The sequence below is a fragment of the Mesoplodon mirus genome (genome assembly GCF_964341445.2).
Source record: "Mesoplodon mirus genome assembly, chromosome: 10".
In the NCBI taxonomy this organism is placed as follows: Eukaryota; Metazoa; Chordata; class Mammalia; order Artiodactyla; family Ziphiidae; genus Mesoplodon; species Mesoplodon mirus.
Window position 1 is genome coordinate 48,933,411 of NC_138986.1, and position 27,665 is coordinate 48,961,075.

General features: G+C 44.1%; 1 protein-coding gene and 1 pseudogene across 2 annotated transcripts; both read left to right on the top strand.

The window, feature by feature from the left end:
• SLC22A16 (solute carrier family 22 member 16) lies at positions 1–27,543 on the top strand (the record flags this gene model as incomplete). The annotated part of the gene is made up of 8 exons (XM_082633780.1): positions 1–68; positions 2,201–2,680; positions 5,788–5,905; positions 11,710–12,241; positions 16,712–16,839; positions 18,958–19,067; positions 20,074–20,173; positions 27,346–27,543. 8 exons carry the CDS (start codon positions 1–3, stop codon positions 27,541–27,543), a joined length of 1,734 nt encoding a protein of 577 aa, XP_082489906.1.
• On the top strand, positions 14,064–15,347 carry LOC309811417 (heterogeneous nuclear ribonucleoprotein A1-like; annotated as a pseudogene). Its single transcript has one exon. The product of its transcript is annotated as a heterogeneous nuclear ribonucleoprotein A1-like (transcript).
• Positions 27,544–27,665: the final 122 nt, after the last annotated feature.

The following is a 27,665-nucleotide window of genomic DNA, read 5'->3' on the forward strand; positions in this document are numbered from 1 at the left end:
ATGGGGTGCGGCAGCGTGGGGTCCGGCAACTTGGAGCTGATTTTTGACAGCGTGGGGCACTTTGGCAGGTAGGGAGTTGGAGTGGGGGTGAGGAGGGAGGTCGGTGCCGGGGGGGCGGAGCGGGAGCCGAGTGGGAGGAGGCGCCGGTGGGGTCTGTTTCTTCCCGTTGCGACGGGGTTCTCGCGCTGAGCTCGCGATCCGAAAACATTTCCATCCGTCCTTTCCCAGAGAAGTCGGGAGGCCTGCGTCCTGACTCCTGGCCCTGGCTGGGCTCATCCTCTCGAACTCTGGCGGCGGCACCTCCCCAGAGCAAGCAGTGGGCGCTGGGGCTCGCTTCGGGAGTGGTGGTTGCAGGGCTCGTCCGGCGCGCCTACCGCTTGGCAGGTGGAACCTGGGGCGCGCCGTCTGCGGGTGCCGGCGTCCGGAGCCCCGGCTGGAAAGCCAGCTCACAGGAGTAGAGGAATGCCTGTTCTTGGCGGCTCATTTCTCTAATCGGCCAAACGGGCTCCTCTTTCATTTCCCCAGACGACTGCTGCCCCGCCCCGCCCCGCAGTAGAGTCTCCCTCGGTGCCTGGCAGGTATTGAATTGCTCCAGAAACAACCGTTAGCGGTTGTTGTTTTGTTTTGTTTTGTTTTCCGTCTATAGCAACCTAATATGTGCCAGCTACACAGTGCTTTATTTGATGCCCACGGAATCTTGCAAAGGGGGTGAATCCTTATCTTAATGATTGGGACACTGAGGACCCCACAGGTCCCTCAGTCTGTGGGTCAAGGACCCAAAGCTACGGCAAGGTGGGACCTAGGTTTAACCTTTGTACGATTGTCACCCTCTTTTCATTTGTCAAATTAATTTAAAAATTTTAAAGTGTATTCATTCATTCATTCATGGAGAAAACACTTCTCTGTCTGACCTGGAACGTTTTGGGAGGAGAGGTAGCTGGGTGAGGGGCCATACAGCGTGCGGATCAGAGGTTGGGAGCTCAGTCTGAATCCTGGCCTGCCACTCACCGCGAACGTGACCATGGGAATACTGTGCCTCAGTTTCCTATCTGCCAAGTGAGAATTATAATCATTCCTGCCTTTAGCTCCCTCCCAGGCTTGTGGTGAAGAGATGATGATGTGCTGTTCTCCAGGGTGGAAAGTTGCACAAATGTTGGTTATGATTCTCAGTGTCCACAAAAAAGAAGTGGTGGAACAGGAGGTCCCAGCCCTCCCCTGCTTCCTCCTGATACCTGCATTATTGAATGCTGAGCTGTGCCTGGCTCTGTCATAAGTTCTTTGTACATGTTACCTTCTTCTCCTTCTTTTTTTTTTTTTTTTTTGCGGTACGCGGGCCTCTCACTGTTGTGGCCTCTCCCGTTGCAGAGCACAGGCTCCGGATGCGCAGGCTCAGCGGCCATGGCTCACGGGCCCAGCCGCTCCGCGGCACGTGGGATCCTCCTGGACCGGGGCACGAACCCGTGTCCCCTGCATCGGCAGGCGGACTCTCAACCACTGCGCCACCAGGGAAGCCCCATGTTACCTTCTTTAACCTTCACTACAGTCCCATGATATTGGTGGCATCACTCATTTCACACATGAGAAAACCAGGCCTTGCGCCTAAATCACAAATCTGTTAGTAGCAGAGCAGAATTGGACATCCATTGGCCTTCACAGTCCATGCTGTCAACCATGGTGCTCTCCTGAGCACAACCCTGGGACTCCGCCAGGTCCTTCATGTATTCCCAGGATCACGTTAGCAGTGAGTGGCAGGCCAGGATTCAGACTGAGCGCCAAACCTCTGATACATACAGCCCCTTGGGAGCTCTTTCATACTGGTTCCTCCGTCCCCTTGACATGCCACCACGTTTTTTGTATTTTGAGTGCTTCCTTACTTTCTGATACTGTAAGATGCTCCAGGCTTATTTTGTATTCTCCCTGTCCTGGTCTTAGAATCAGACATTTTTCCTGGTTCCTTTTATTGGAGAATGATATTTAGAGCCCAAGATCTGGGCACTTATGTGCTTGTTGCTATTGGGATATCATCGCTTTTAGGCCCTGTTGACAGATATATACACCTATGTATACACACATATCTATAATTATTTCTGTGTTTATCCCTTTATCCAAGCTAAGGCATAATGGAGACCTTTCATATTTGCATGTCTTTTTTTAGCCCATAAGCCAGATATAATAACTTGATTTTTTTTTCTCTTTGCAGATACCAGATATTCCTCTATTTTATATGTGCCTTCCAGAACATCTCTTGTGGTATCCATTACTTGGCTTCTGTGTTCTTGTCAGTGTCCCCACAGCATACTTGCAGGCCCCCAGGCAATGTGAGTCGGGTTCTTTTCCAAGATATCTCTAGTTGGAGGTTGGAGGACATCTGGACCCAGTTTTCCATAGGCCGTGAAGATCACATAATAGTGCAGCTACAGGACGGTGAGATTTGGGAGCTCACAAGCTGTCACAGGTTCCGGAGGGATGACAAGTCGAGTTTGAACTATGATTATAACGGCCATAAGAGTAGTTTCCCTTGCTTGGATGGCTACATCTATGACAAGAGCAAGTGGCACAGCACCGTGGTGACTGAGTGGGATCTGGTGTGTAACCGAGAATGGTTTGGAAGGCTGATCCAACCTACATTTATGCTTGGAGTCCTGCTGGGAGCGGTGATCTTCGGCTACCTTTCTGACAGGTAAAATGAAATGTTTAGTATTGTTGCATCAGTGTAGGGTTTATTTTCCTTTCTGATTTTCTTAGGGGAGAGGGAATTATGTTCAAAACTGTAGTCATTTTCATACCTCCTATCTAAATTCCTTGCTGATCTGTTATTTAGAGACACAAAATAACATAGTGTTTAGGGGATGGGTTCTGAAGACAGTCTGCCTGTGTTCTGCCATTTATTAGCTGTGGGACCTGGGTGAATTGCCTAACATGTGTTTCAGAATCCCATGTGTAAGCTGGCAATGAAAATAATAGCGCTCACCTCAGAGGGTTATTGCAAAATTAATACAGAAAATTACCTTGGACACATAACCACTCAATAGGTACATATAACCACTCAGTAGTGAATTTTTTTTCTTTAAATAGACTTGCTTTTTAGGAGGATAGTCTGGTCCTAAGCAGTAATATCTATGAAATTGTGTGATATACCAGCCATATTTTTAAGAAATACACATTAAAATGAATATGTAGCTCTTAAAATAAAGCAAAGTTCATCTCTATATGGACATGGACCACACTTTTCATATCTGTCCTAAAGTACAGAGATGAACTTATTTATTTGGTCCCCATAGTTGTGAGTTTTACAGGTATGTGCTGGGTACTGGGAACCTAAAAACACCTGCTTAGGTCAGAAATCCCTGCCCTCAGGGTGTGCTAGTCAAATGGGGCCAACAAACACATCCAAATAAAAATTATAGAGCTTTGTTTTGTCCAGGGCCATACTAGAAGTAAAAGCAATGGAGGCAAAGACTGTGGAAGCCTAAAGGGAGGAGTACCCAGGTCTTTCCCCCCAACACACACATCCCCTCCAGGAGGTGGCATATGAATAATGAAATTGGAGCAGAAGTGGAGTCTAGTTATTATTTGGTGATTGAAGTTATGTTTCAGTGTTTAAGAATCTTCTGCTTCATAACTGTCTTCCTGGGAAGTGTGGAAGTTAGGGTGTCAGTGGGGAAAGGAACAAAATAGGAGATGAAGAGGTAGATATTCCCTTTTGGTAAGTCTGTCAGTGGAGGAACTACAAGATGCAAAGTGGCTACCAGAGTGATGGGATCCAGAGAAGGTTCTTGTCTTTGACTGGAAGAGACTTAAACTGAAAGGGATAAGTCAGAGGAGAAAGACAGAGGAAAAAGAAGTAATTGGTAGAATAAGGCCTCAGAGGAGGTAGGAAGGGACATGATCCTATACAAAGACTGCAAAATGGTATTTGGAGAGAAAAGGGTGTGTGTCTCTGGAGAGGAGGAAAGAAGAGAAGCCTGAAGGCAGATGCAGGTCATGTTGGCAGGTGGGCAGACCAGGAACTTGTGGGGCTTTCTCTTTGATGGTCTCTGTTCTCTGCAGGAGAGGGCTGCTCATCTGCTGAGAGTGAAGACTTTGTGGGTGGTACAGGGGGTTGATCAGGGATGGATGAAAAATAGTTTTAAATGGCATTCAGGGATCAAATGAGATTGGGAACATTTATGTGCAGGGCCAACAATCCCTACTAATGCATGTGGGAGCAGAGAAGGCTGAGGCCATGAAAGTGACAGTTTCCAGTTTGCTCGCATACCCTCTGCTGCACTGGGCAAGCCTGTTGGTTGGAATCTCAGGACTATATATTTTTTGCCTTACAATTATCTGTCAGGGACATCTCACAGGGAGAAAATATCTGCAAATCACATATCTAATGATAGTCTAGTATCTAGAATATATAAAGAACACTTATAACTCAACAATAAGAAGACAAATAACCCAATTTAAAAATGGACAGATGATCTGGATAGGTATTTGGCCAAAGAATATATACAAATGGCCAAAAAACACATATAAAAATGCTCAACATCATTAATCATTAGGGAAACGTAAATCAATGCCACAGTGGGGTAACCCCTGCTCGCTAGAATGGCTATAATCAAAAAGACAGGCAACCGCAAGTGTTGCCAAGGATGTGGAGAAATTGGTGGGATTGTAAAACTGGGGCAGCCATCCTAGAAAACAGTTTGGCAGTTCCTCAAAAAATTAAACATAAAGTAGCTTATGACCCAGCAATTCCACCCCTAGGTATATATCCAAGAGAATTGAAACATAACTTTACACAAAATCTTGTTCACAAATATTAATGGCGGCGTTATTTATAATAGCCCAAAAAGCAGAAACAATCCAGGTGTCCATCAACTGATGAATGGATAAACAAAAGGTGGTATTAGCCATGCAATGGAATGTTATCTAGTCATAAAAAGGAATGAAGTACTATAACATGGATGAAGATTGAAAACATAATGCTTAGTGAAATAAGCCAGGTTATATATTGTGCAACTCCATTTATATATAGAGTCCAGAATAGGCAACTCTGTAAAAACAGAAAGCAGATTAGTGGCTGTCAGGGGCTAGAGGGAGCAGGGCATGGGGAATGATGACTCCTGGGTGTGGTTTCTTTTTGGAGTGATGAAAATGCCTTGGAACTAGATAGTAATAAGAGTTGTACAACTCTGTGAATACACTAAAAGCCACTGAATTGTGTACTTTAAAAGGTTGAATTTTATGGCATGTGAATTACATCTCATTTTTTTAAAGTCTGTAGGCATATAATTGTTATTTGTTTGCTTTTTAGGCAAAGAAACGCACTTCCCAATTGTGAAAAAATATAGGGCAAGTAAGCAGCTTATTCTAGTAGCAGAATGTAGCAAGACTTCTGTTTTTAGAGGGGCTTAGTAAGAGTTGTCTCCCCTTGGTGGGCTGAGCCAGCCCAACAGAGAAGATGATCCAGCAGGTCACAGAGCAGGTCCTGACAGGGAAAGGACAAATCTTCCCTCTCCTTGCTCCCAATCTCAGGTTAGGTGGTCCTTTGGGGACCACCCAGAGTGATCGAGTGTGTATATTAGCAGCTCAGGTGGAGGCCAGTCCACTGAAAAACTGGCCTCTTGAAGAAATCGTGTGTTTACTCATGATTTGCTCAAAATAAATGAATAACAACAATCAAATATTGATACGTAAGCTATTAAAATATACGTAGCACTTATCTTTCATGAATTAGAGTGGATGTTTTAAGCTGTTGCAGCCACACCTTGCTCCTTCCTCTGTGTAATTCTTATTTTTCAGGGCAGGAAGACGACTTGTCTTGTGGGCCACAAGCACCGGTGTATTTTTGTTTGGCATAGCAGCGGCATTCACGTTTGATTATTACAGCTTCATAGTCACACGCTTCCTTCTTGCTATCGTGAGTTGGGTTGTTGTTGGGTTTTTTTGTTTGTTTTGTTTTGTTTTGCCTCTTTAATTCCACTGCAGGACTTTTATATTAAACCTTAACTCTCTTAGTCTTGTTCATTTAGAATCTAGTGAGAGAGATCAAAGACTAATCTTTGTTCACTCCACTGCAGAAGTCTTTCTGTAGAATATTAGTGTCCTATGCTTAGAATGGAACTCATTAAAGTGAAAAATTGTTGCTTAGTAGGCAGAAACTTTACATTTGACTCGACATCTGACAGGTGGTCCACATTTCACGATTACTAACAGCAAGGATTTGTGGAACATCACTTCCACTTGGCATTGTACTGAGGATTCTAGCCGATACTATAAAGCAAAAGAGAGAGAGGAGACAGGGAGAACAAGAGGGAGAGAGGAAGGCATAAGGGGAAAGAAAGAAAAAAAAAGTCATTATTTGTAGCCATTACAAATAATCGCTACAATTTATTTTACTTCTGAGCAATTGTATGGGTCTAGTCAGGCTTTGTATGCATGAGCCAAACAGAAGGTTAAGGTGTATTGTTAAGAAAGTCATTTGTATAATGTGCAGGAAGAATGAACACAAGAAGGCATCGGGGGCTTCCCTGGTGGCGCAGTAGTTGGGAGTCCACCTGCCAATGCGGGGGACATGGGTTCGAGCCCTGTTCTGGGAAGATCCCACATGCCGCGGAGCAACTGGGCCTGCGAGCCACAACTACTGAGCCTGCGCGTCTAGAGCCTGTGCTCCACAACAAGAGAGGCCACGATAGTGAGAGGCCCGCACACTGCGATGAAGAGTGGCCCCCGCTTGCCACAACTAGAGAAAGCCCTCGCACAGAAACGAAGACCCAACACAGCCATAAATAAATAAATAAATAAATAAATTTAAAAAAAGTTAAAGAAGGCATCGGGCATTTCTGTTACGGGGAACCGGGGAGTAGAGTGGAAGGGGCATGAGTTTGAATCCCAGCCTTGTCATGTATTGGCTTCTCAACTGTATGACCTTGGGCAAACACCTTATCCTCGTCAAACCTTAATTTCTGACCTATAAACTGTAGAAAATAATACCTGCTTCACTGGGCTCTTACCAGGATTCGGTGAGATTCATGTAAGCATCCACAGTTCAGTACCTGGCACGGACTAGGCACTCCCTACAAGGGTGCTATTACTGGAAGTGGACCAGAGAGTGAGGAAGCTGTTTCCACACGTGGTGAGGCTTCCAGACAGCTTCCAAATTACCAAACAACAGCAGCAGTGCTTCTGTTTGGAGGTCACTGGTCAAGGATAACCAGGTGAAGTTTTATCTTCAGGGAGAGCTTGTGATCTTGCTGAACACAGAGTAGGGCCTGCACCCCCTCTCACCAGAATGGATGATCCAAGGGTCTGGAGGGAAGCCAAGGACTTCAATCTCAGAAGAAGAGGTCACGGCACCCTCTCAGAGGGCAAGGTGGTGTATCCTCTTTTGGAGTCTGCATCGATGGCTGGGAAGGGTTCCTAGAAAGCCACACAGATGGCCAAGGATAGGAGGATGCATTAAAAAAATTTGAGGAGAATTGAAGGTGTTGCATCTTAAAAAAATGTATATATATCTAGGAATGTAGAGAGTTTTTAATACAAAAGAGAACAACCAGCAGTTCTGCTCCACTGAGGATGGTATAAGAGAAAATGGCTCTGTAGCTACAGAGTGAGATTTGATAAGAGACCTTCTGGTGAGAATGATGGTACAACAGAGGCACAGACAGGACTTGAGAGGGCGTGGAGCCCTCTTTTGGAAGATTGAAGAGGATAATTCTAAAAATATCTGTTTTGGTCTTGCAAAATACCATGAGTTGATTTCCAGAGCCAAGAAAATGAGACAGCCACCCATAGAATACATCTGTAAAATGGTGGCCTTAATTTTCTGTGGCTCCTTCCTTTGGTTTTTATGGGAAATGTATTTGTGATACAATTTTGAGTAGGGAAGATGCAGGCAGATTCATTCACTCAGCACATTTATGGATCTGCCTACAGAGTGTAATGCTAAGTCAACCTGACCAGGCTGTTTCAATAACCCTACATTGTAGGGGAAGTCAAGACACTGACGGGCCATTTAAAACATCCATGCAATGTTGACAATGGAGGACTAACAGTAGAGGGGGTCCCGCAGTGGGGAATGGGTTGGGGAGTCTGGAGAGTCAGGGGCTTTTTAGTCTGAGGGGTGGCTGAGAGAAGAACCTTCCAGGCAGAGGCAGCAGCAAGTGAGAAGGCCCTGAGATGTGAAGAAACTGAAGGTCCCGATGCCTGGAGAATAGAAAGGAGGTGAAATACGTGATACGGCTGAAGGAGAGAGAGAGGACGAGGCAGGGCCTTGTAGGATGACAAAGAGTTTGCCTGGTTTCCTAAAGGCAATGGGAATCCCCTGAAGGAGTTCAGTGAATTCAGGGGTGAAGTGATCATTTTGGCTGCTATATTGGGGGTGGGGTCAGGGTAGATGTGAGGAATAGAGTGTTATCAGTGGAGGTGACAGGTATGAATGGTGTCAAGGAGGCTTCTGGAATTATTTAGGTAGTTGTGCAATGGATTGTTTGAACCCAGTGACAGAAGTAACCAGTAGGAAGTGGGAGTGAACACAAAAAGAACTGGCACTGAAAAAAACATTTTGGGGACTGATGTTATAACTTACTTTAATGGGGAAATTTGTAGTATTTGAAGGTTTAAATTTACCAAACAACTGGATTCTTCAGTATGGGAGTCCTCATTATCAGGGTTCATTATCTGAGTCTTGCAATGACAAGGTTTCGTGGGGAAATAAAAGCTGTTGCCACAAAATATGAAACTGACCATTAATACAATAGTCCCCATCAAGCACCTCTCTGCTTACTGCTAGTAGGCTAGCCTCTTTGTGACTCTGATGCAAAGTGAAATTGCAGATCTTACAAAAGATTCTAGATTACAGAAAGTCTTTGAAAGCAGTGGGGGAAAACTGCCTGAATCCTACACAGATCCCTTGACCAATTGGGATCTGGCAGAGATAAACCAGTTACCTTTTTTTTTCAATTAATTTTTATTGGAGTATAGTTGATTTACAATGTTGTGTTAGTTTCTGCCGTACAGCAAAGTGAATCAATTATACATATACATATATCTACTCTTTTTTAGATTCTTTTCCCATATAGAAACCAGTTAACTTCTGAAGAAATTAACATCCACAAGGATAATGACAAGATGAGCCTTCAAAAGAGTATGATTCAAATATCAAAGGATTAAGAGAGGCCTTTGGAGAAATCAATGGCACTCTAGAATAACTTTGCAAAAATTAATTTTATGATTTGTTTTATAAAAGTCAAATGTGAAATAATTTTGAAGGAAAAATTCTAATCCTTTCACCACCACCCCCCTTCACACACACAAACAAAAATCCATCATTTGTTTCATTCTTTGTTTATTCCATGAGGGGTCACATATTGTTATTATAATCTAAATTTTGTTAAATTAAAATAGGCCTATTTTGGGGGACTTCCCTGGTGGTGCAGTGATTAAGAATCTGCCTGCCAATGCAGGGGACACGGGTTTGATCCCTGGTCCGGGAAGATCCCACATGCCGCGGAGCAACTAAGCCCATGTGCCACAACTACTGAGCCTGTGCTCTAGAGCCTGTGAGCCACAACTACTGAAGCCCGCGTGCCTAGAGCCAGTGCAACAAGAGAAGCCACCACAGTGAGAAGCCCGTGCACCGCAACAGAGAGTAGCCCCCCGCCACCGCTCGCTGCTGCAACTAGAGAAAGCCCACGCGCAGCAACGAAGACTCAATGCAGCCATAAATAAATAAATTTATTTATTAAAAAAAAAAAGATAGGCCTATTTTCAAAGTAAAGTTTTTTCTCCCATTTTTTTATTGTGGTAAAATACACATAACAATATTTACCATCTTAATTATTTTTAAGTGCATATAGTTCAGTACATATTAAGTACCTTTATATTGTTGTGCAAGCATCACCTCTATCCATCTCCAGAACTCTTTTCATCTTGCAAATCTGAAACTCTATATTCGTTAAACAATAACTCCCCATTCCCTCTTCCCCCCAACCCCTAGCAACCACCATCCTGTTTTCTGTCTTATGAATTTGACTGCTCTAGGTACCTCATAAAAATGGAATCACATAGTATTTGTCTTTTTGGAGTTAGCTTATTTCACTTGGTATAATGTCCTCAAAGTTCATTCATGTTGGAGCATATGTCAGAATCTTCCTTTTTTAAAGCTAAGTAATACTCCATTGTATGTATATACCACATTTTGCTTATCCATTCATCTGTTGATGGATGCATGGCTTGCTTCCACATTTTAGCTACTGTGAATATTGCTGTTATGAACATGGGTATAAAAATATTTCTTTGAGATCTCACTTTCAGTTCTTTTGGGTATATTCCCAAAATAGGATTGTTGGATCATATGGTAATAATATTCTTAATTTTTTGAGGAATTCCCATACTGTTTTCCACAGCAGCTGTACCATTTTACATTCCTACCAATAGTGCATATGGGTTCTGATTTCTCCACATACTCACCAACACCTGTTTTTTTTTTTTTTTTTTTTTTTTTTGTTGTGGTACGCAGGCCTCTCACTGCCGCGGCCTCTCCCATTGCGGAGCACAGGCTCCAGACACGCAGGCTCAGCAGCCATGGCTCACGGGCCCAGCCACTCCGCGGCAGGTGGGATCTTCCCGGACTGGGGCACGAACCCGTGTCCCCTGCATCGGCAGGCGGACTCTCAACCACTGTGCCACCAGGGAAGCCCTGTTTGTTTTTCTTTTTGTTTTTTTGATACTATCCATCCTAATGGCCATGAGGTGGCATCTCATTGTGATTTTGATTTGCATTTCCCTAATGATTAGTAATGCTGAGCATCTTTTTGTGTGCTATTTGCCATTCCTGTATTTTCTTTCGAAAAATCCATTTTTGAATTTGATTGTTTGGTTAGCAGACGTTTGGTCCTGTCCAAAGCATCCATAAAACATTTGGTCCAGGCCAAAAGGTACTTGATATTTGGTCCTGTCCAAAACCATTTGGCATAGACCAAATATGCTCATGGATGTTTTGGATAAGAGCAAATTTCAAGGACCTTTTGGTGTGGACCGAATGTTTTGTGGATGTTTCTGACAGAACCAAATATCCTGTAAGGGTTTGTTTTATTGTTGAGTTTTAGGAGTTCTCTACATATTCTGGATGTTAGTCTCCTATCAGATATATGATTTGCATATATCTCATTCTGTAAGTTGGCTTTTCAGTCTGGTGATAGTGCCCTTTGATGCACAGAAATTTTGAATTTCCCTGAAGTGCAGTTTGTCTGGGTTTTTTGTTGTTATTGCTATTGCCTGTCAAAATGAAGTTTTAATCAAATATTTTTTCTTCTCACTAGTTACCATAAATTGTTTGCCCCTATTTAAAATTTAGGATTTGATAATAAGGCTCTTCTCTATATAGATAAATTGATACACACATTTGCAAGGAACTGAGACATAAATTCACACTGTAAAGGAATATTTAAATGAAGCAAAAGGCAGCGTCTAACATTTATATCATGCATAACCACTCAAGTTTTGCCATTTGGGGTGGACAGGGTGTGGGAAGATGAAAGGACCCATTTAAAGAAGAAGGATGGATCGGATTAAATGCCATTGTATAAATATGATATGGGTTTCAGAAAAAAATGCTTTGTCATTTTCTTTCTTGCCTATGTGTGGTTTGCAGAGAGATTGGACTCCTTAGTAGTTACGTGTGTGACCTTAAATCTGGACCACCCTCCCTGCTTTGTTTTGCAGTCTGGAAGTGGCTATCTCGTGGTGGTGTTTGTCTATGTGACAGAATTTGTCGGCATGAAGTCTCGGACGTGGGCATCCATCCACTTGCATTCCTTTTTTGCTTTTGGAACCATGGTGGTGGCTTTGACGGGCTACTTGGTCAGGACCTGGTGGATCTATCAGATAGTCCTCTCCACAGTGACTGTCCCCTTTGTCCTGTGCTGCTGGATGCTCCCAGAGACACCTTTTTGGCTTCTCTCAGAGGGAAAATATGAAGAAGCACAAAAAGTAATTGATACGATGGCCAAGTGGAATAGGACGAGATCCTGTAAACTGTCAGAACTTTTATCACTGGATCACAATGGTTCTGCTGGTAATAAGCCCTCTCAAGTTGAGAAGCACACCCTATCAGATCTGTTTTATGACTGGAGTATTGGAACAAGGACACTTATTGTTTGGCTGATTTGGTTCATGGGGTGTTTGGGGTTCTACACTCTCTCCTTGAATTCTGTTAATTTGGGAGGCAATGAATATTTAAATCTCTTCCTCATGGGTAAGTGATTAAATTACATTTAAGTTGTAGCCATGAAGTGAAATTTCTACCAAGTTTTGAGAGTGTTTCTATTGTCTTTTTTTCTACCAGGAACAATACTGCCAACTACGTGATTATGGTCTCTTTTAGTGTTACACATATATATATATTCTCTTTAAAACAATGCAAACAGTTAGAAGACTTGAGTCCCTCCTTCCTCTTCTGCCTCTTCTCCTTGTTTGCTCCCTTTCTTTAAGCCCATTGCCATCTCAGAACTATCTTTCAGAGGTAACTTCTATAACCTTTGGCTTGTACTTTCAGATCTCTTTTTATGCATCTCCATACATTTGTGCAGATAAACGTTTTATATTTTAACATAAATGAGATTATTCACTACATACTGTTCTTTGCAAGTTGCATTCCTTTTAATATTTAACATGTCTTGGAGATCTTCTGGTATCTTTCTACCTTCAAATGTCCTTAATTTAGGAATTTTAGTCAGTAAAATAACCTAAATACATGCAACTGTAATTTATGTTGTCATGCTTCTTTTAATTCAGTAGCAGGTTAAAATAGCTTCAGATACTGCTGTGATAGCTTGAGGCGTGACTCCTAGGGTAAACCAAATTCATACCAGACACGAGAGAATTATCTGAAATGCATTTGTCCAGCTGGTTACTTCTGTGTAGGCTGCTTGTATTTGATATTATCCCCAGAAAAGTTTGCTTTAAAATTTTTATACATAGCTAACATCCCTTCTCATTAAAGTGCTCTAATGAGACACCTGTTTTTGTTTATTATAGCTCAGCAGAAATTATGAGAGAAGTAATTTTAAGAAAAAAACTTTACTCTTTTTTTGGGCAGACCAACAAGTTTGTAAAAAGACCCCATCTTGACTTCAAACACATTCTATGTGTCAATTGAAGAAAGGATGCAGTATTCGTAGAACAGAGCAGCAAATGGTAGGAGAATGAAGTAGGGTGGGGTGTGGCATGGGGAAGCTTAGGAGTGCTGGAGTTTTAGATCTTTATGCTATAGTCTTAATTTTGATGGAGATGTAAATTCTCAAGAAACTGGGAAGTCTCATAAATATAAAAATGTTTCCAAGACAAATACCATGGTTTTATAGTCTCCACTGCCTTTGATTTTTCATGTCATTACCCTTGCCAGCAGCCCTCTGCCTGACAGGCGCTTCTAGCCAACACTTCCGTGCTGTGAAATTTTTGAACAAGTTTTCATCTCCTGAGATGGTTTGGTGCTGGTGGGAATTTCAGCTTAGGTTTTGTGCTACTTGCAGGTGATAAGCGCTACAGTAGCCTGAAGACGTATCTTTGAGGTTATGTGGAGATAGGAGCAGAATGGGGTTATACATAATAAAGTAAAGAAGATAAGGGCACATGGTCTTAATCCCAGACAGATTGGGACTCATTGCTTGCACCGTTTCTTTTTTCTTTTTTTTTTTTTTTTTCTTTTTTACGGTACATGGGCCTCTCACTGTTGTGGCCTCTCCCGTTGCGGAGCACAGGCTCCGGACGCTCAGGTTCAGCGGCCATGGCTCACGGGCCTAGCTGCTCCGTGGCATGTGGGATCCTCCCGGACCAGGGCACGAACCCGTGTCCCCTGCATCGGCAGGCGGACTCTCAACCACTGCGCCACCAGGGAAGCCCTGGTTGCACCATTTCTATCCCAGACATAGTCAAGTCAAAATTTAGATGCAGCATCTATACAACAACTCAAGAAACATCAAGGTGGAATATACTTTAAAAGGTCTCTTCACTTTCTGCTCGTGGACGCCTCTGAGTAAGCATCGTTAACGTCTCCCCTGCCCCCCTCCACTGCCGTCATGTCTAAATCAGAGTCACCCAAAGAGCCAGAACAGCTGCAGAAGCTCTTCATCGGAGGTTTGAGCTTTGAAACAACCGATGAGAGCCTGAGGAGCCATTTTGAGCAGTGGGGAACGCTCACAGGTTGTGTGGTAACGAGGGATCCAAACACCAAACGCTCCAGAGGCTTCGGGTTTGTCACATATGCCACTGTGGAGGAGTTGGATGCGGCCATGAATGCAAGGCCACACAAGGTGGATGGAAGAGTTGTGGAACCAAAGAGGGCCGTCTCAAGAGAAGATTCTCAAAGACCTGGTGCCCACTTAACTGTGAAAAAGATTTTTGTTGGTGGCATTAAAGAAGACGCTGAAGAACATCATCTAAGGATTATTTTGAACAGTGTGGGAAAACTGAAGTGATTGAAATCATGACTGATCGAGGCAGTGGCAAAAAGAGAGGCTTTGCTTTCGTGACCTTTGATGACCATGACTCTGTAGACAAGATTGTCATTCAGAAATACCACACTGTGAATGGCCACAGCTGTGAAGTAAGGAAAGCCCTATCTAAGCAAGAGATGGCTAGTGCCTCATCCTGCCAGAGGTCGAAGTGGTTCTGGAAACTTTGGTGGTGGTCGTGGAGGGGGTTTTGGTGGGAATGACAACTTTGGTCGTGGAGGAAACTTCAGTGGTCGAGGTGGCTTTGGTGGCAGCCGTGGTGGTGGTAGATATGGTGGCAGTGGGGATGGCTCTAATGGGTTTGGTAACGATGGAAGCCATTTTGGAGGTGGTGGAAGCTACGACGATTTTGGTAGTTACAACAATCATTCTTCCAATTTTGGACCCATGAAAGGAGGAAACTTTGGAGGCAGAAGTTCTGGCCCCTATGGTGGTGGAGGCCAATACTTTGCCAAACCCTGAACCCAAGGTGGCTATGGTGGTTCCAGCAGCAGCAGTAGCTATGGCAGTGGCAGAAGGTTTTGATTACTGCCAGGAAACAAAGCTTAGCAGGAGAGGAGAGCCAGAGAAGTGACAGGGAAGCTACAGGTTACAACAGATTTGTGAACTCAGCCAAGCACAGTGGTGGCAGGGCCTAGCTGCTACAAAGAAGACATGATTTAGACAATACTCATGTGTATGGGCAAAACTCGAGGACTGTATTTGTGACTAATTGTATAACAGGTTATTTTAGTTTCTGTTCTGTGGAAAGTGTAAAGCATTCCAACAAAGGGTTTTAATGTAGATTTTTTTTTTTTGCACCCATGCTGTTGATTGCTAAATGTAATAGTCTGATCATGACGCTGAATAAATGTGTCTTTTAAAAAAAAAAAAAAAAGTTTCTTCAGCTGTTTCCCAGTTGCTGTGCAGCTTTGCTAGACTCCAGGAAGTTGGGTGGTGGCCTTGCACACAGTGCTGTAGAGAGGGGAGCCCTGAGTCAGACATGGAGGGAACCAGACATGAGGGAGGGAGTTTGCAGGAAAGGGGCCTTGGCTCCCAAAGACCAGTCCCTGAGCTGTCACTTACTCACTGGGCTCAAGTCATTTAATCTGAGTTGAAAAGTGGGGGTAATAATCCAGGCCTATTCCCATGAGGTTCTTTGGAGAATCATTGATTTATTTGACCTTGAAAAGTGTTTGATAAACAAACAAACAAACAAAAGACTAGAGTAATAGATGTACCTACTGTTCGGGCCTGGAGACGTGGACCCTACAGCAGGGTCTGTGAAAGGGAGGCCTTTTCTCTGAAGTTGTTTATTTTCCATGTTAATGAAAAGGAGGGAGGCTGTCTCTCCAATGGGGCGCAGAATGTTATTTTTTTGTCTTTGCCCAGCCATTTTTTTTTTTTTCCTGAGCAGCTGCAACTGAATTTAATTTCTGATGTACTGCTAAGAATGTTAACTCAGAAACTATGTGTCCACCTGCAGAGATATGTTCCCAAAACTGTAGGAGACATGTAGACCGAGACCTGCCAGTCCAGGTGCTTGCAGCATTCTGTAGTTGAATGGGAAAATGCACATCAGTCCTAAAAGGCAGCGGTGGGTAGTGTCCTGAGGTTAGGCAAGCTCCGGAGGGTCGAAAGAACAGACCTTTGAATTACGTGGACAAGCTAGGCTAGTAAACAGTGACAGTTTCTCAAAGGCTATTATTGGGTTTGTTCGGTTTTGCTGAGAGAACTTCTTGCTTGCCCCCTGATGCATTCTGTCTGATAGATGTAAAGCTGGCACTGAATTTTCTACTTTAATTGCTATGTTCGAAGTTACAGTACAAACATTTCCCCATAGTTCTGCCAAGCAGAAGCCAAAGGTCAAAAAAGATAATTGTTGCCTATTAAGTTACATATTTATTCATTCAACCAGCCCATGCTCCAGTCACTGTGTTGTGTCCTGGGGAGCTTCCTGCCTAGTCCGGGGTAAGATTCCGAAGACAGGTGATAAGTGCTAGGCAGATTATGTGAGCATTAGTGCACGTCACAGCAAACATCCTGCCCACTTCAGTGAGTTTAAAAGTCGTGGGGCTTGCTGCCTCTCAGGCAGTTGTTAGATAGTTCTTAGAAGCCCCTGGAAGCAGAGAGAGGGCTGACCATTCCTTTTGGGTGGTGGGTTAGAAGGCAGGGTCCCCTTGTTCAGTTGGACACTGTGGCTTATTGAGGTGCATCATTTTGCTCCATGACAGGTGCAGTGGAAATTCCTGCCTACATCTTTGTGTGCTTCGGGATGGACCATGTGGGGAGAAGAAGCATTCTGGTTTTCTCCCTTCTCTCAAGTGCAGTGACCAATGGTGTGATTATGGTGATCCCCAAGGTGAGTTACTTTATGTTTTATTTAGGGAATGGTTAGTTATACTATGACAGTGTGATGGGAGCATTTTCAGCTTATGAATATGAAGATGAATTAAGACATATGGATAGAGTATATGCTGTACATAGTATTTTAAATGTTTTCTTTAAAAGTGATTCTTTCTCTGTTACACAGATAGCTGAAAATCTAAGGAAAAAAAGAAATGTGGGGCGGGGGTAGGGGGAAAAGCCTATAATCCCACTTCCGAGAGATGGCCACTGTTGTATTTTGCTAACATGATCATCCTGAGTGAGAAGAGTAGATTGCACCTTCCAGTAATTATCGTCATCTTAAACTTTTATTCATTCATGAAAGATCTATCCAGCATCTAGTATGTGCCAGGTTCTTTTCTAGGTGCTGAGGATGTGCAGTAAGTCAAGTTTCTCTGAGTATAGTGAAGAAAAACAAAATAGGATGAGGAATGGAGAATGACTGTGTATGGAGGGGGAACGCACATGTGAACTATTTTATTTTATCTAAGGTGATTGAGGATGGTGTGCCTCTCAGAGAAGGTGATGTTTGATCAGAAACCTGAAGGAGGGAGGGAGCCATGGAGACAGCTGAAAGATATGATGAGTCTTATGCTCAGGATTGTTCCAGTTTAAGTAGTCTTGTTTTTTTTTTCACTGTGGTAGATTAGTAGTTTCCAATTTCTAGTGTGCATAAATCCCCTGAGGAGATTGTTTTTAAAATTCAATTTCTTAGTGAGAAACAGTGCCATAAACTACTGAACCGACTTTCACATTCCTGTATTTTGGCAAACTCCACCCCCTAGAACACCTCTTACACCCAGAGGTGCTCTCCTCTTTCCCCCCAGAATGGAAAACCTGTATTTTCATTCTCAATATGGAAAATATGGTCACTATAACAATACTTTAAAATACTTTGTTTTAAATCGATTTAATAATTATTAAGCAATAGTATCTCAACATTTAGATCAAGGCATTTTAAGTTTTGCATATTGTTTGAAGTTTAACTTAAGCTAACCAGTGACTTCCTTTTATAGTAACGCTTCACTTAATTGTCAGGTTTGATGAATCACATGTTTTATGTATTGACGTTTCCAGGTGATTGATATATACAACTGATACACATCAATTAAAGCTGCCTAAGACAAGGAGGTCTCTGCCAATTTGAGGGAGCTTCATCCATACCCTTTTTGTTTGTGTTTTTAAGTAGCTTGCAGTTATATTTGTTGAGTTGATGGCAGCTGTCTTTGAGCGGTGAAGATTTAGGGAAACCCTAGAACCTTCAGGTTCTACGGTGGTTAAGCCCCAGTGGTAATGTGGAAGACAGGAAAGTGGCTGATGGGGATTTCTAGAAATAGAGTACTAACCCTTAGCCACAAATTTTTCCCCTCTAATAAAACTTCTCTCCAAATGGTAATGTCAACACAATACAAAAATTTTTAAGTCCCATTAATTCATTCAACAAATATCGTCTACAATAGTAATTAAGGTGACAAGGTGACACTGGTTGCCTTAGTAGAGACACCACCGAATCTCAGTAACTTCACATCATAGACATTTATTTCTTGCTCATAGAAAGTTCGATGTGGGTGTACCTCGTTGGTGGCTGTGGGAGTGGTGAAGGGGGTGATTGGCTCCATGGAATCATTCAGGGACTCGGGTTGACAGAGGTGCTGCCACTCCTCACACATGAGCTCCAAGGTCACCTGGGTCTCAACACCCAGCTGGCAGACAGAGGAGGAGAGAAAAGATGGACTGTGGGAGGTCTCTGAGAACCACTGCAGGAAGTAGAACATGGCAGGGACGACAGCAGAAACCATCTGGGAGGGTCTCATTCCAAAGTGTCTCTTCCCAAATAGCTTTTCTTATTTGGTAATTTGAAATCTCCAAGGCTGCAGGGAGGCACAATAAAACTTTCCTCTAAATTTCATAAAGATGGAAAGCTTTTGCAGACCATGCGTCGAGTTTACAAAATAAAACTCTTCATTGTTCTGAAAAATACTGGAGAATTAGAAAGTTTTAAGTAATAATTTTAAGGATTTTCTATTTTTCTTTTAAAAATATTACCTGATGACAAAATGATGGTCTATTTTGCTAATATATATTTTTTCAGGATTACCATGTTTGGTGTGTGGTGGCAACTATGGCTGGAAAATTTTCCATAGGGGCAGCGTTTGGCCTTATATACCTTTATACAGCAGAGCTGTATCCAACCACTGTAAGGTAAGAGTTACTTATTTTTCTGTTGTTTTCTTGTTATCTTTCACTTATGTGTCATTTGATTACATCTGGCCTTTGAGTATAAATGCTATCTTTCCATAGAAATTACTGGAGCTCCGAGCTATGGGAGGGTTACATGATGATGCTAATTCTGAATCTGAGGCTTTGTCTATACGTCATTAGCAAGGATATTAAAGAACTTGTTTTGAAATAACACTCTTATTATCCTAAAACCATTTTAAGTCTCAAATACAGTTGACTTAACATCAACTCAAGGCTAATTTTCTCAGGTTGTATCTCTTGATGTCCTGATGTCAGTTGTGTTAGTTAGGGCCGCCATAACAAAGCACCACAGACTGAGGGGCTCAAACAACAGAAGTGAATTTTCTCACAGTTGTGGAGGCTGGAAGTCTGAGATCAAGCTGTTTGGCAGTTTTGGTTTCTCCTGGGGCCTTTCTCCTAGGCTTAATAAGAGATACTTATTCATGTTGAAGGCACATTCTTTGCTTCCTACTAGACATTCTATAAGGTTTAAATAACTTTTAAAGGAAAGCACATTAAGGTATTGCTTGACTTTAAAACACTGAAATAGGATGTTCCATAGATATAAATCTTTTGCTTTCCCAAATCCCCGCTCCATACCCCAAATAAACTGCTCTAGAAGACTGATGTTATCTGCAATATTAGACTCAATGAGTATATGTAAGGGCCTCATCTGCATAGCTGATGATGATTGGTTTACCTTCTTTTTTGGTCTTGAATTGTCTTGAATTATCTTCATGCTTGTTTACACTGCTGTTTCATAGAATGAGAATATAAATCATGAACAATTCTTTAAAAATTAAAGTAAAATTATTTCCAAGTATATTAAGTTAAGTTAAGTTTTACTATTTATTCTCTGCTGGAAGGGTGGACAGGGGCTCTGGGCAGCTGTTCCCTCACTCTCTGCATCCTGTGCCTTTCTTGTCTTCTGTTCTTGCTGCTGTATTAATCCTCTCCGCGTTTCCAGGTCGCTGGCTGTGGGGAGTGGCAGCACGGTGGGCCGTGTGGGGAGCATCGCGGCCCCATTCTGCATTTACCTCTCCAGCGTTTGGATCTTCATGCCACAGGTGTTCATCAGTTTATAGAACTTTACTGAGATAGCAGTGAGGCAGAAGAGCCGACTGCCTTCTGTGTTTTTATTTATTGGAAGCCAATTTATAATTCGGTTACGGGGGTTTATAGAAACCTAATTAACAGCTCACCAGCTGGTAAGTAGGGTGGTGGGTTGCTGCTTTTCTTGTTCGTTGACTGCCTTCTCCCCCTCTTCCCCATCCCGCCCTGCCTCCCGCTGTGAGCTGTTAATCCATTGCAGCTCTGCCAGCCAGAGCAGGGCCTCTCCTCAGCACATCGTGAAGCCAGGACTGCGCAGGGAGAGCTCTGGTCTCTGGTCTCTCAGCCTGCGCCCCTCTGTCTGGATCCGCAGGCTGCCTCTCACCCCCAGCCCTTGCCTCTGTGTTCCCACCGTGTGACGGCTGGTCAAGGCCAGTTCTGGAGGCTGCTGCTCCCGGAAGGACCCAGTGGTGTCTGCTGGAGAGGTGTAGGGATCTGTGGTTTCCGGCTTCCCCGAAACTTGAGGGGCTCTTCACAGGCAAGGCTGCCTGCGTGCTTCCTCCTGGCTCCGGCAGTGTGAGCCGTCCTCCTGGTTATGAAGTGTGCGAGGGGTTCTGTGCGGTTTGCACGTGTCCTCGTGGCCGGGCTGAGAGTTTGGGAAACCACGCGGAGCACTGTTAGACACCCGGGTCAGGAGGAGGATGGGGGGAGGGGAGGGGGCAGGGAGATGGGGACAGTGGGGAGTGTGGGGGGTGGCCTGAGGGGCTGCACCACCTACGGGAGAACCCTGGGTGTGCCGGCCCTCCCTCCCCCTCCAGGCTCCCTCTCCGGGACTTCTTGGTCCTCGTTCTCTAGGCTGTTCCCTCTGGGGCTCCTCCTGTGCTCCTGTCTTCTTCTGATTGCTTCATTCTCCAAGAGCCATTCTGGCTGTCTTTTTCAGTCCCTGCGCGGGTGACCTCTCCTGATTCTGACTTCTCTTCCAAGCTGCAGACCCACTAGCCCCATGGATAGTCTCCCTGGGCGACTAAACAGCTTCACCGTTTCCCAAACCCAGCCGGCCGGTGACTTGCGTTTCCTCCACCTGTCTCCGCTCTGCGGTAGGAGTCCGTGGCCTGCAGCGTGACACTTGAGCACCAACTTTTTATTCTCCCACCCCCTCCAACCTACGACACCGAGTCCTCTCCTTCTCTCTCACAACCAGCCTACTCACCTGCCTCCAGCCCAGCCCCTCATCACCGCCTGCCTCCCTGGTTCCCTCCCTGCACACGCCCCCGGCCCCATCAGAGTAGTTTGCTGAACCGGAGCTCTGGTCCAACTGCCCTTCACCTCCAGAGCAAAACCCAAACTCTGCCTGATAATCACGGCCTTTCCAGATTGACCCCCTGCCCATGTTCCCTATTTTGTTTTGTTTCCTCACACACTTCCCCCTCCTCTCCACACCCTGTTCTCATTCATCTCCACCGGCCTCCTCTGCCCGAACATCCCCTCTGCAGAGAATGCTCCTCCCCGCCCCCCAAACTTCGTGTATCTTTTTTTTTTTTTAAGAGAATGGGACCAGTTTTATACATTCTGTAGCCATGAAAGTAATGTTAAAACCAGAAAAGCAGATAAGGCTAATTGACTAAACCAGGACCACCTGTGGAGGAGAGAAGGCGCGGCTTCTGGGGTGCAAGCAGTGTTTTCTTGTGGGTGATCAAGACCATGATGTGTTTGCTTTATAATTATTTCTTAAACTGTGCATTTGTTTTATGCATTTAAAAATTCTATCATATTTTATGGTAGATAGGTAGATAGACAGATATAGACCTTTTTTTTTTTTTTTTCCTTTTTAAGAGGTAAATCCAAGAACTTTTAGGACCCAGCCTGCCTCAGAAGCTTGCACTCCATCTGGGTCAGAGCCCTGAGGGCTCCCAGGACCGTAAGATGCGTTAAGGCAGTGATTTCTTCCCAGTATGTCTATGAAGTCCCTTTCACAGGGTCTTCCTGGGCTTCGTGGAGAGCAACGGCCTCACCAGGTTCTTCTGGATGAGGGTGTCCTGGAGCTTTAGTGGCTGTGACTTGCATGGCTGGGGAAATGAGACCAGAGCTGGACCCACTTGCCTCATTCCTAGTTCGTCCTCCTGCACTGTCTCTGTCGGACGACTAGTGGAAGGCCCAAAGCTCTAGGGGTTTAGATGAGGCAGCTAAACCTCTTTTAAGAGCAGAGCAAACTCCACTTCTTTAAGAAGCCCACCCAGATCCAGTGATGCAACCTCTCCCTTTCCCAGGTCTGCATAGTATTTCGTGTGTACCCTTTCCGCAGCCCGCTGTCGCAGTCTGGCTGTATTATTCACATGTATGTCTTTGTCCCCCAGTTAAATTGTTGAACTCTTGCAGGATAGGGCATTTTATGTACCCACAACCGGGTCCACCGGAGCATTTCTCTCACCTTGCGTGCCATTCATGCTATAATTTACTTAATTTACTTTTATTTTTATTTTTTTTGCGGTACGCGGGCCTCTCACTGTTGTGGCCTCTCCCGTTGCGGAGCACAGGCTCCGGACACGCAGGCTCAGCGGCCATGGCTCACGGGCCCAGCCGCTCCGCGGCATGTGGGATCCTCCCGGACCGGGGCACGAACCCGTGCCCCCTGCATTGGCAGGCGGACTCTCAACCACTGCGCCAACAGGGAAGCCCTTACTTAATATTTTAAATCAAATAGAATGGCTTTTAAAATTTAGCTTTGCCCTAAACAACAATAACAGTGAAATCATGGGTGTTATACTAGTTACATGTTTTTCTAAAATACACTAACAATCTCATAAGTAGTAAAACAAATTGTTTGAGACGTCCTTAAAAAAAAAAAAAAATCACCAGGCATATACACAGGTGGTATGCATCTGCTCTTTGGGGATCATTGGCTCAGCATGGTTCTCTCTCATGCCCCAGTAACAGGCACTCAGTCAAGTTTGCTTCATTGGGGGCGTTGGGTCTGGCCTACGCAGGAAGGAGTTTTGGAGAATCCACCACTCTTTTTAGGTCACGGACTTTTCCAGAAGCATCTCCTTTGTGCTAGCACTTTATGTTCGTTGTTAAATAAATAAAAGATAAAAATGGAAAAGATGTTTTTAAAAATAAGCTAAGACACACAGAAGAAGATAGACAAATCTATAAAAGCAAACTGCTATAAAATCACTAAAACAAAATAAAGATTTTTTTAAAGGACATCCATAACGGTCCATTATGGACTACAGAGTTAAAAGGGGTTTTTAAATTTTATTTAACAGGTACTTAAATAGTGCTTGTTAGGTAACAAGCTCTATTTTTTTTTTTTTTTTTTTTTTTTGTGGTACGCGGGCCTCTCACTGTTGTGGCCTCTCCCGTTGTGGAGCACAGGCTCTGGACGCGCAGGCTCAGCAGCCATGGCTCACGGGCCCAGCCGCTCTGCGGCATGTGGTATCTTCCTGGACCGGGGCACGAACCCATGTCCCCTGCATCGGCAGGCGGACTCTCACCCACTGAGCAACCAGGGAAGCCCACACGCTCTATTTTAAGTGCTTTACGAGAAGTAGTCTTCACAGATTGCAGGTACTGATTTTGTTATCCCTATTTAAGTGACAGAACTTGGGTTCAAACCCAAATACCATGCCTTTTGCATAGGTCAAACAAATAAACAGTCCTAAAAGGGATGCAGAGAAATAAGTTCTTCCTCCACCCTGACCCTGGTCCCCCCCTTCCCCAGGACAACCTCTGTCAGCAGGGTCTTGTGTATATTTGCAAAAGTATTCTGTGAAGGTACTTCCTTTGGATGTAGTAGATGTTACTTGTTATTTTTAATGAGTAAAAAAATAAATTATTAAATTTCTCATTAAGCTTATTCATGGGTGTCAAACTGCCTAGGGAGCCAGTATTTTCACTTTGAGGAATAGAAATGGTAATCTAGAAGATAAGCTTATATTTTCTCTTTCAAAAAGAAGCACATGAAAATCACTCCTTCTGTTGCTTTTATTATCAACCATCATTTTTTTAGTAATCTAAGGGAAAAAAGTGGACACCTAATTCATATCCTGTTTGTATTCATGAACTCATTTGGCAAAGGTTGAGTGCTGATTTTGAATTAGCCTCCCTGCTAGGTGATAAGCAGCAGAGATGAAAGAAATAGCATTTGTCCTGAGAGATGTCCTGTCTGGTGCAGAAGGCAGAAGCCCCAGAGAAGAGGGCTGTGGTAGGGAAAAGCTGGGGTTATGGGGTTGTAGGCGAGGGCTACCAGCCGAGGCTAGGGCCAGAGGGGAGGTTTCTCGGAGGAGGGGGCTTTAATCTGTGTCTGGAGGAGCCAGTGAGAGTCAGCAAGGTGGAGGAGGAGAGAAGGGAGTTCCACGCGGAGGAAACAGGAAGGCAAAAACTTAGAGGGAAAAGGAACTTGACCAGTTTGAGTTTGGGTGCAAGCATTACTGCTAACACCCAGGGTGGGTTGAGGGAGCCAGGAGATATGGGTGAAAGGATGGGCAGGATCTCAAAGGAGAGCAGAACAGAAGAACATTCAGACCTAAAGTTGGGTTGGAGAGGACAGCATGGAAAAGTTGTATCCACAAGACCCATGATGAGTTTGCATATGGTGGAGAGGGGGCAGCTGGAGGGATGGGAAGGTTGTTCTTGGGGCTGGAGGGAACCCGGAGGAGGAACAAGGTTGAGGTGGGGAAGGACAGTGCACTTGAATTGTGGGTGATGAGTGTGAGGTACCTGCTTGACGGCGGAGGCTGGGGGAGGCGTCCAGGAGGCAGGTCTGGAGCTCAGGGGACACCCCCATGGGAGGTGCAGATTTGGGAGTCAGCTTATGAAGAGGTGAGGGAGACTGAAGAGCAGAACCCTAGGAATGGTGGCATTTAAAGCCTGATGGGAAGAGAGGTTCAGGGCAGAGACTGAGATGCAGTAGCCGGGGAGACAGGGAGGTGACCAGAGCCCCAAAGGAGGAGGGCAGGTGAGGAAGCCAGGACAGGACAGCGGCTAAGAAAGAGCAGAACAGGAAAACGTGCATCGGGTTTGGCAGCTAGGAATCTGTGGCCTGGGAAGAGCAGCTTCTGTGGGTGGTGGGAGTGGGCCATGCTGTGGGGAGCAGGATGGAAGGAGAAGCAGTGAGCACTGTGGAGAGGATGGGCTGGGGGCTGCAGTGGGTGTGAGCTGAGGCAGAGGACCTCTTTTGCTTGTTTCAAAAGACTCGAGAGTAGTAATGATAGCTACCAGTTATTGACTCCTTAACATAAGCCAGTCCCTGTTTTGAGTGCCCTAAATGTGTTACTTAATTTAATCCTTTCAACAGTCCTTTGGGGGCAGGTAATAGTATTATTTCCATTTTACAGATAAGGAAACTGAGGAGCAGGAAAGTTAAGTCACTTGCCCAGGGTCATACAGGTCGCAAGTACAAGTTCCTGGGCAGAGTGGGTACAGAAGTTTTAAGAGGCTCAAGAACTTCTATTTTTACCGAGGGAAGCTAGCCAGTGGAAAGGAAAGGATCAAACATCAGTGAGAATTGGGATTGACATATACAGACTACTATATATAAAGTAGATAATCAACAAGGACCTGCTGTATAGCGCAGGGAACTCTTCTCAATACTCTGTAATGACCCATATGCGAAAATAATCTAAAAAAGAGGGGATATATGTATAGGTATAACTGATCCACTTTGCTGTGCAGCAGAAACCAACACAACATTGTAAATCAACTATACTCCAATACAGATCTTTTAAAAAGTTAGATCCAATTGATGCGTTCCAAAAAAACAAATCAGCGGGTAAGAAGGGAGGTCTACTGATGGAGGAAGACCCCACCCCACTGGCACCCTTCCACCTCCCACCCGCAGGAGGAGGTGAGAGGCGACAAAGGCTGTCCTGGCTGGGGTGGGGGGTGGGGGGAGGGGGGAGGTTTTTGGGATGCTTATAGTGGGGTTGGGGGAGCTGGCCAAGGGCTGTGGGAGACCAGATCTTCTGCTGAGAGTGAGAGAAGAGATGGAGGGTTCTGAGTTTGTTTAGTGCCTGACTATTCTTACTACCAAGTTAAAAAGGAAAAGCCAGTCTTGTCTTGGATCTTCCATTTGATTCTATTTCTTGTTTAGATTTATTCAGTGTTTTTCAGACCCTGGCAGAGGGCTCTTCTGGGGTTTCTACGTCCTTTGCAATGTCACTTTAGATTCTGTTACTGCTTCTAGGCTTACTCGTGTATTTCTAGATTTAGGTTGTCTGTGTTCTGCAAACAAAGTAAGAAGCTGTCTTCCCGGGTCACATCTGTTAGTGATGTGGCCTCACAGCACGTCACAGTTGCACTGTGTCTCAGAGGCTGTAAAAGCACCAAGTGTGCAGACTTATCAGAAAAAACATGCCTTAATTTATTTTTATGGGGTCTTCCCAGGCAGTATTTTTTGCTAAAGGGGTTTAAATTATGTAAGGACAAAGTTTTTACAGACCATATAGAGATTTAGTTCTAAAATCCACCCAAAATCTACATAGTGATCAACAGAGAATAGATGTGCAGACTTTAGTTTTTAATGTGATTTGCATTTTTAAAAGCAAGCACCTTGGTGCTAGTCTAAAAGTTTGCCTTTTATGTGTCAAAACCTGGAAAGTTAAGAAATACTGAATTTTTACAGGAAATCACTTGGACCCACCCCTCCCCTATAGTAGCAGCTAGTTTCCATTGCCTCTGTTTTGTTTCCCCCTAAATTCTGTAGGTTTTGGTTCATTGAAACATTCATTTGTGCATGCATGCATTCATTCATTCCCCACCATTTATTGGATGCTGATAGCATGTCAATTTTTTGGGCCAGGGCAAGGTTGACTAAGACGGTGTCTGGCCGTCAAGTCCAAATCCAAGACTCTGCGTTTCCCCATGAGACTCTGGAGTCTGGGAAGACAGGGCAGGGACTTTTTTCCCCCCTGTGTAGCTCCTAGGACAGTGCCTACATGAGTAATAATGCAGGTAGTAACTGGGATTTATTTAGTAGGTGGTTAATGAGTGATCAGGTTAAGCCTAGTCAACAAATTAAAGAACCCCTGGACCAGCATAAGTAACCAAAAGGTCTCACTGAGGAATAAATGACAACTGTTAGGTCAAATTCAATTCTATTGCCCTCTGAAAAAGGTTCCGAAATGATTATTCTCTGAAGGATACCCTTCTTTCTCGATGTGTCACTTATTCTTTTTTTAATTCCTTCTAGTTGCTTGTTGGGACTTTGGCCTTCGTGAGTGGAGTGCTAACGTTCATGCTTCCAGAAACCCTCGGGAAGCCTCTGACAACTACTTGGGAGGAGACTGAAAAAGAGAGCAGTTCAGGCAAATTACTTTCCACAACCGATAATACTGCGTTAGAAAATATCGCAGTGGTTAACTCTGAGGATTCTGGTCTTAATAAATAAATGTGCCAGACGTGCTGTGTAGCACCTGAAATATTGTTTAATGCTTTTGTATTAGAGGAATATTATTCTCATCTCCTGTAAGTCATGTGTATGTGTCTTTTTTTTTAATTTTGTAAGAAAGT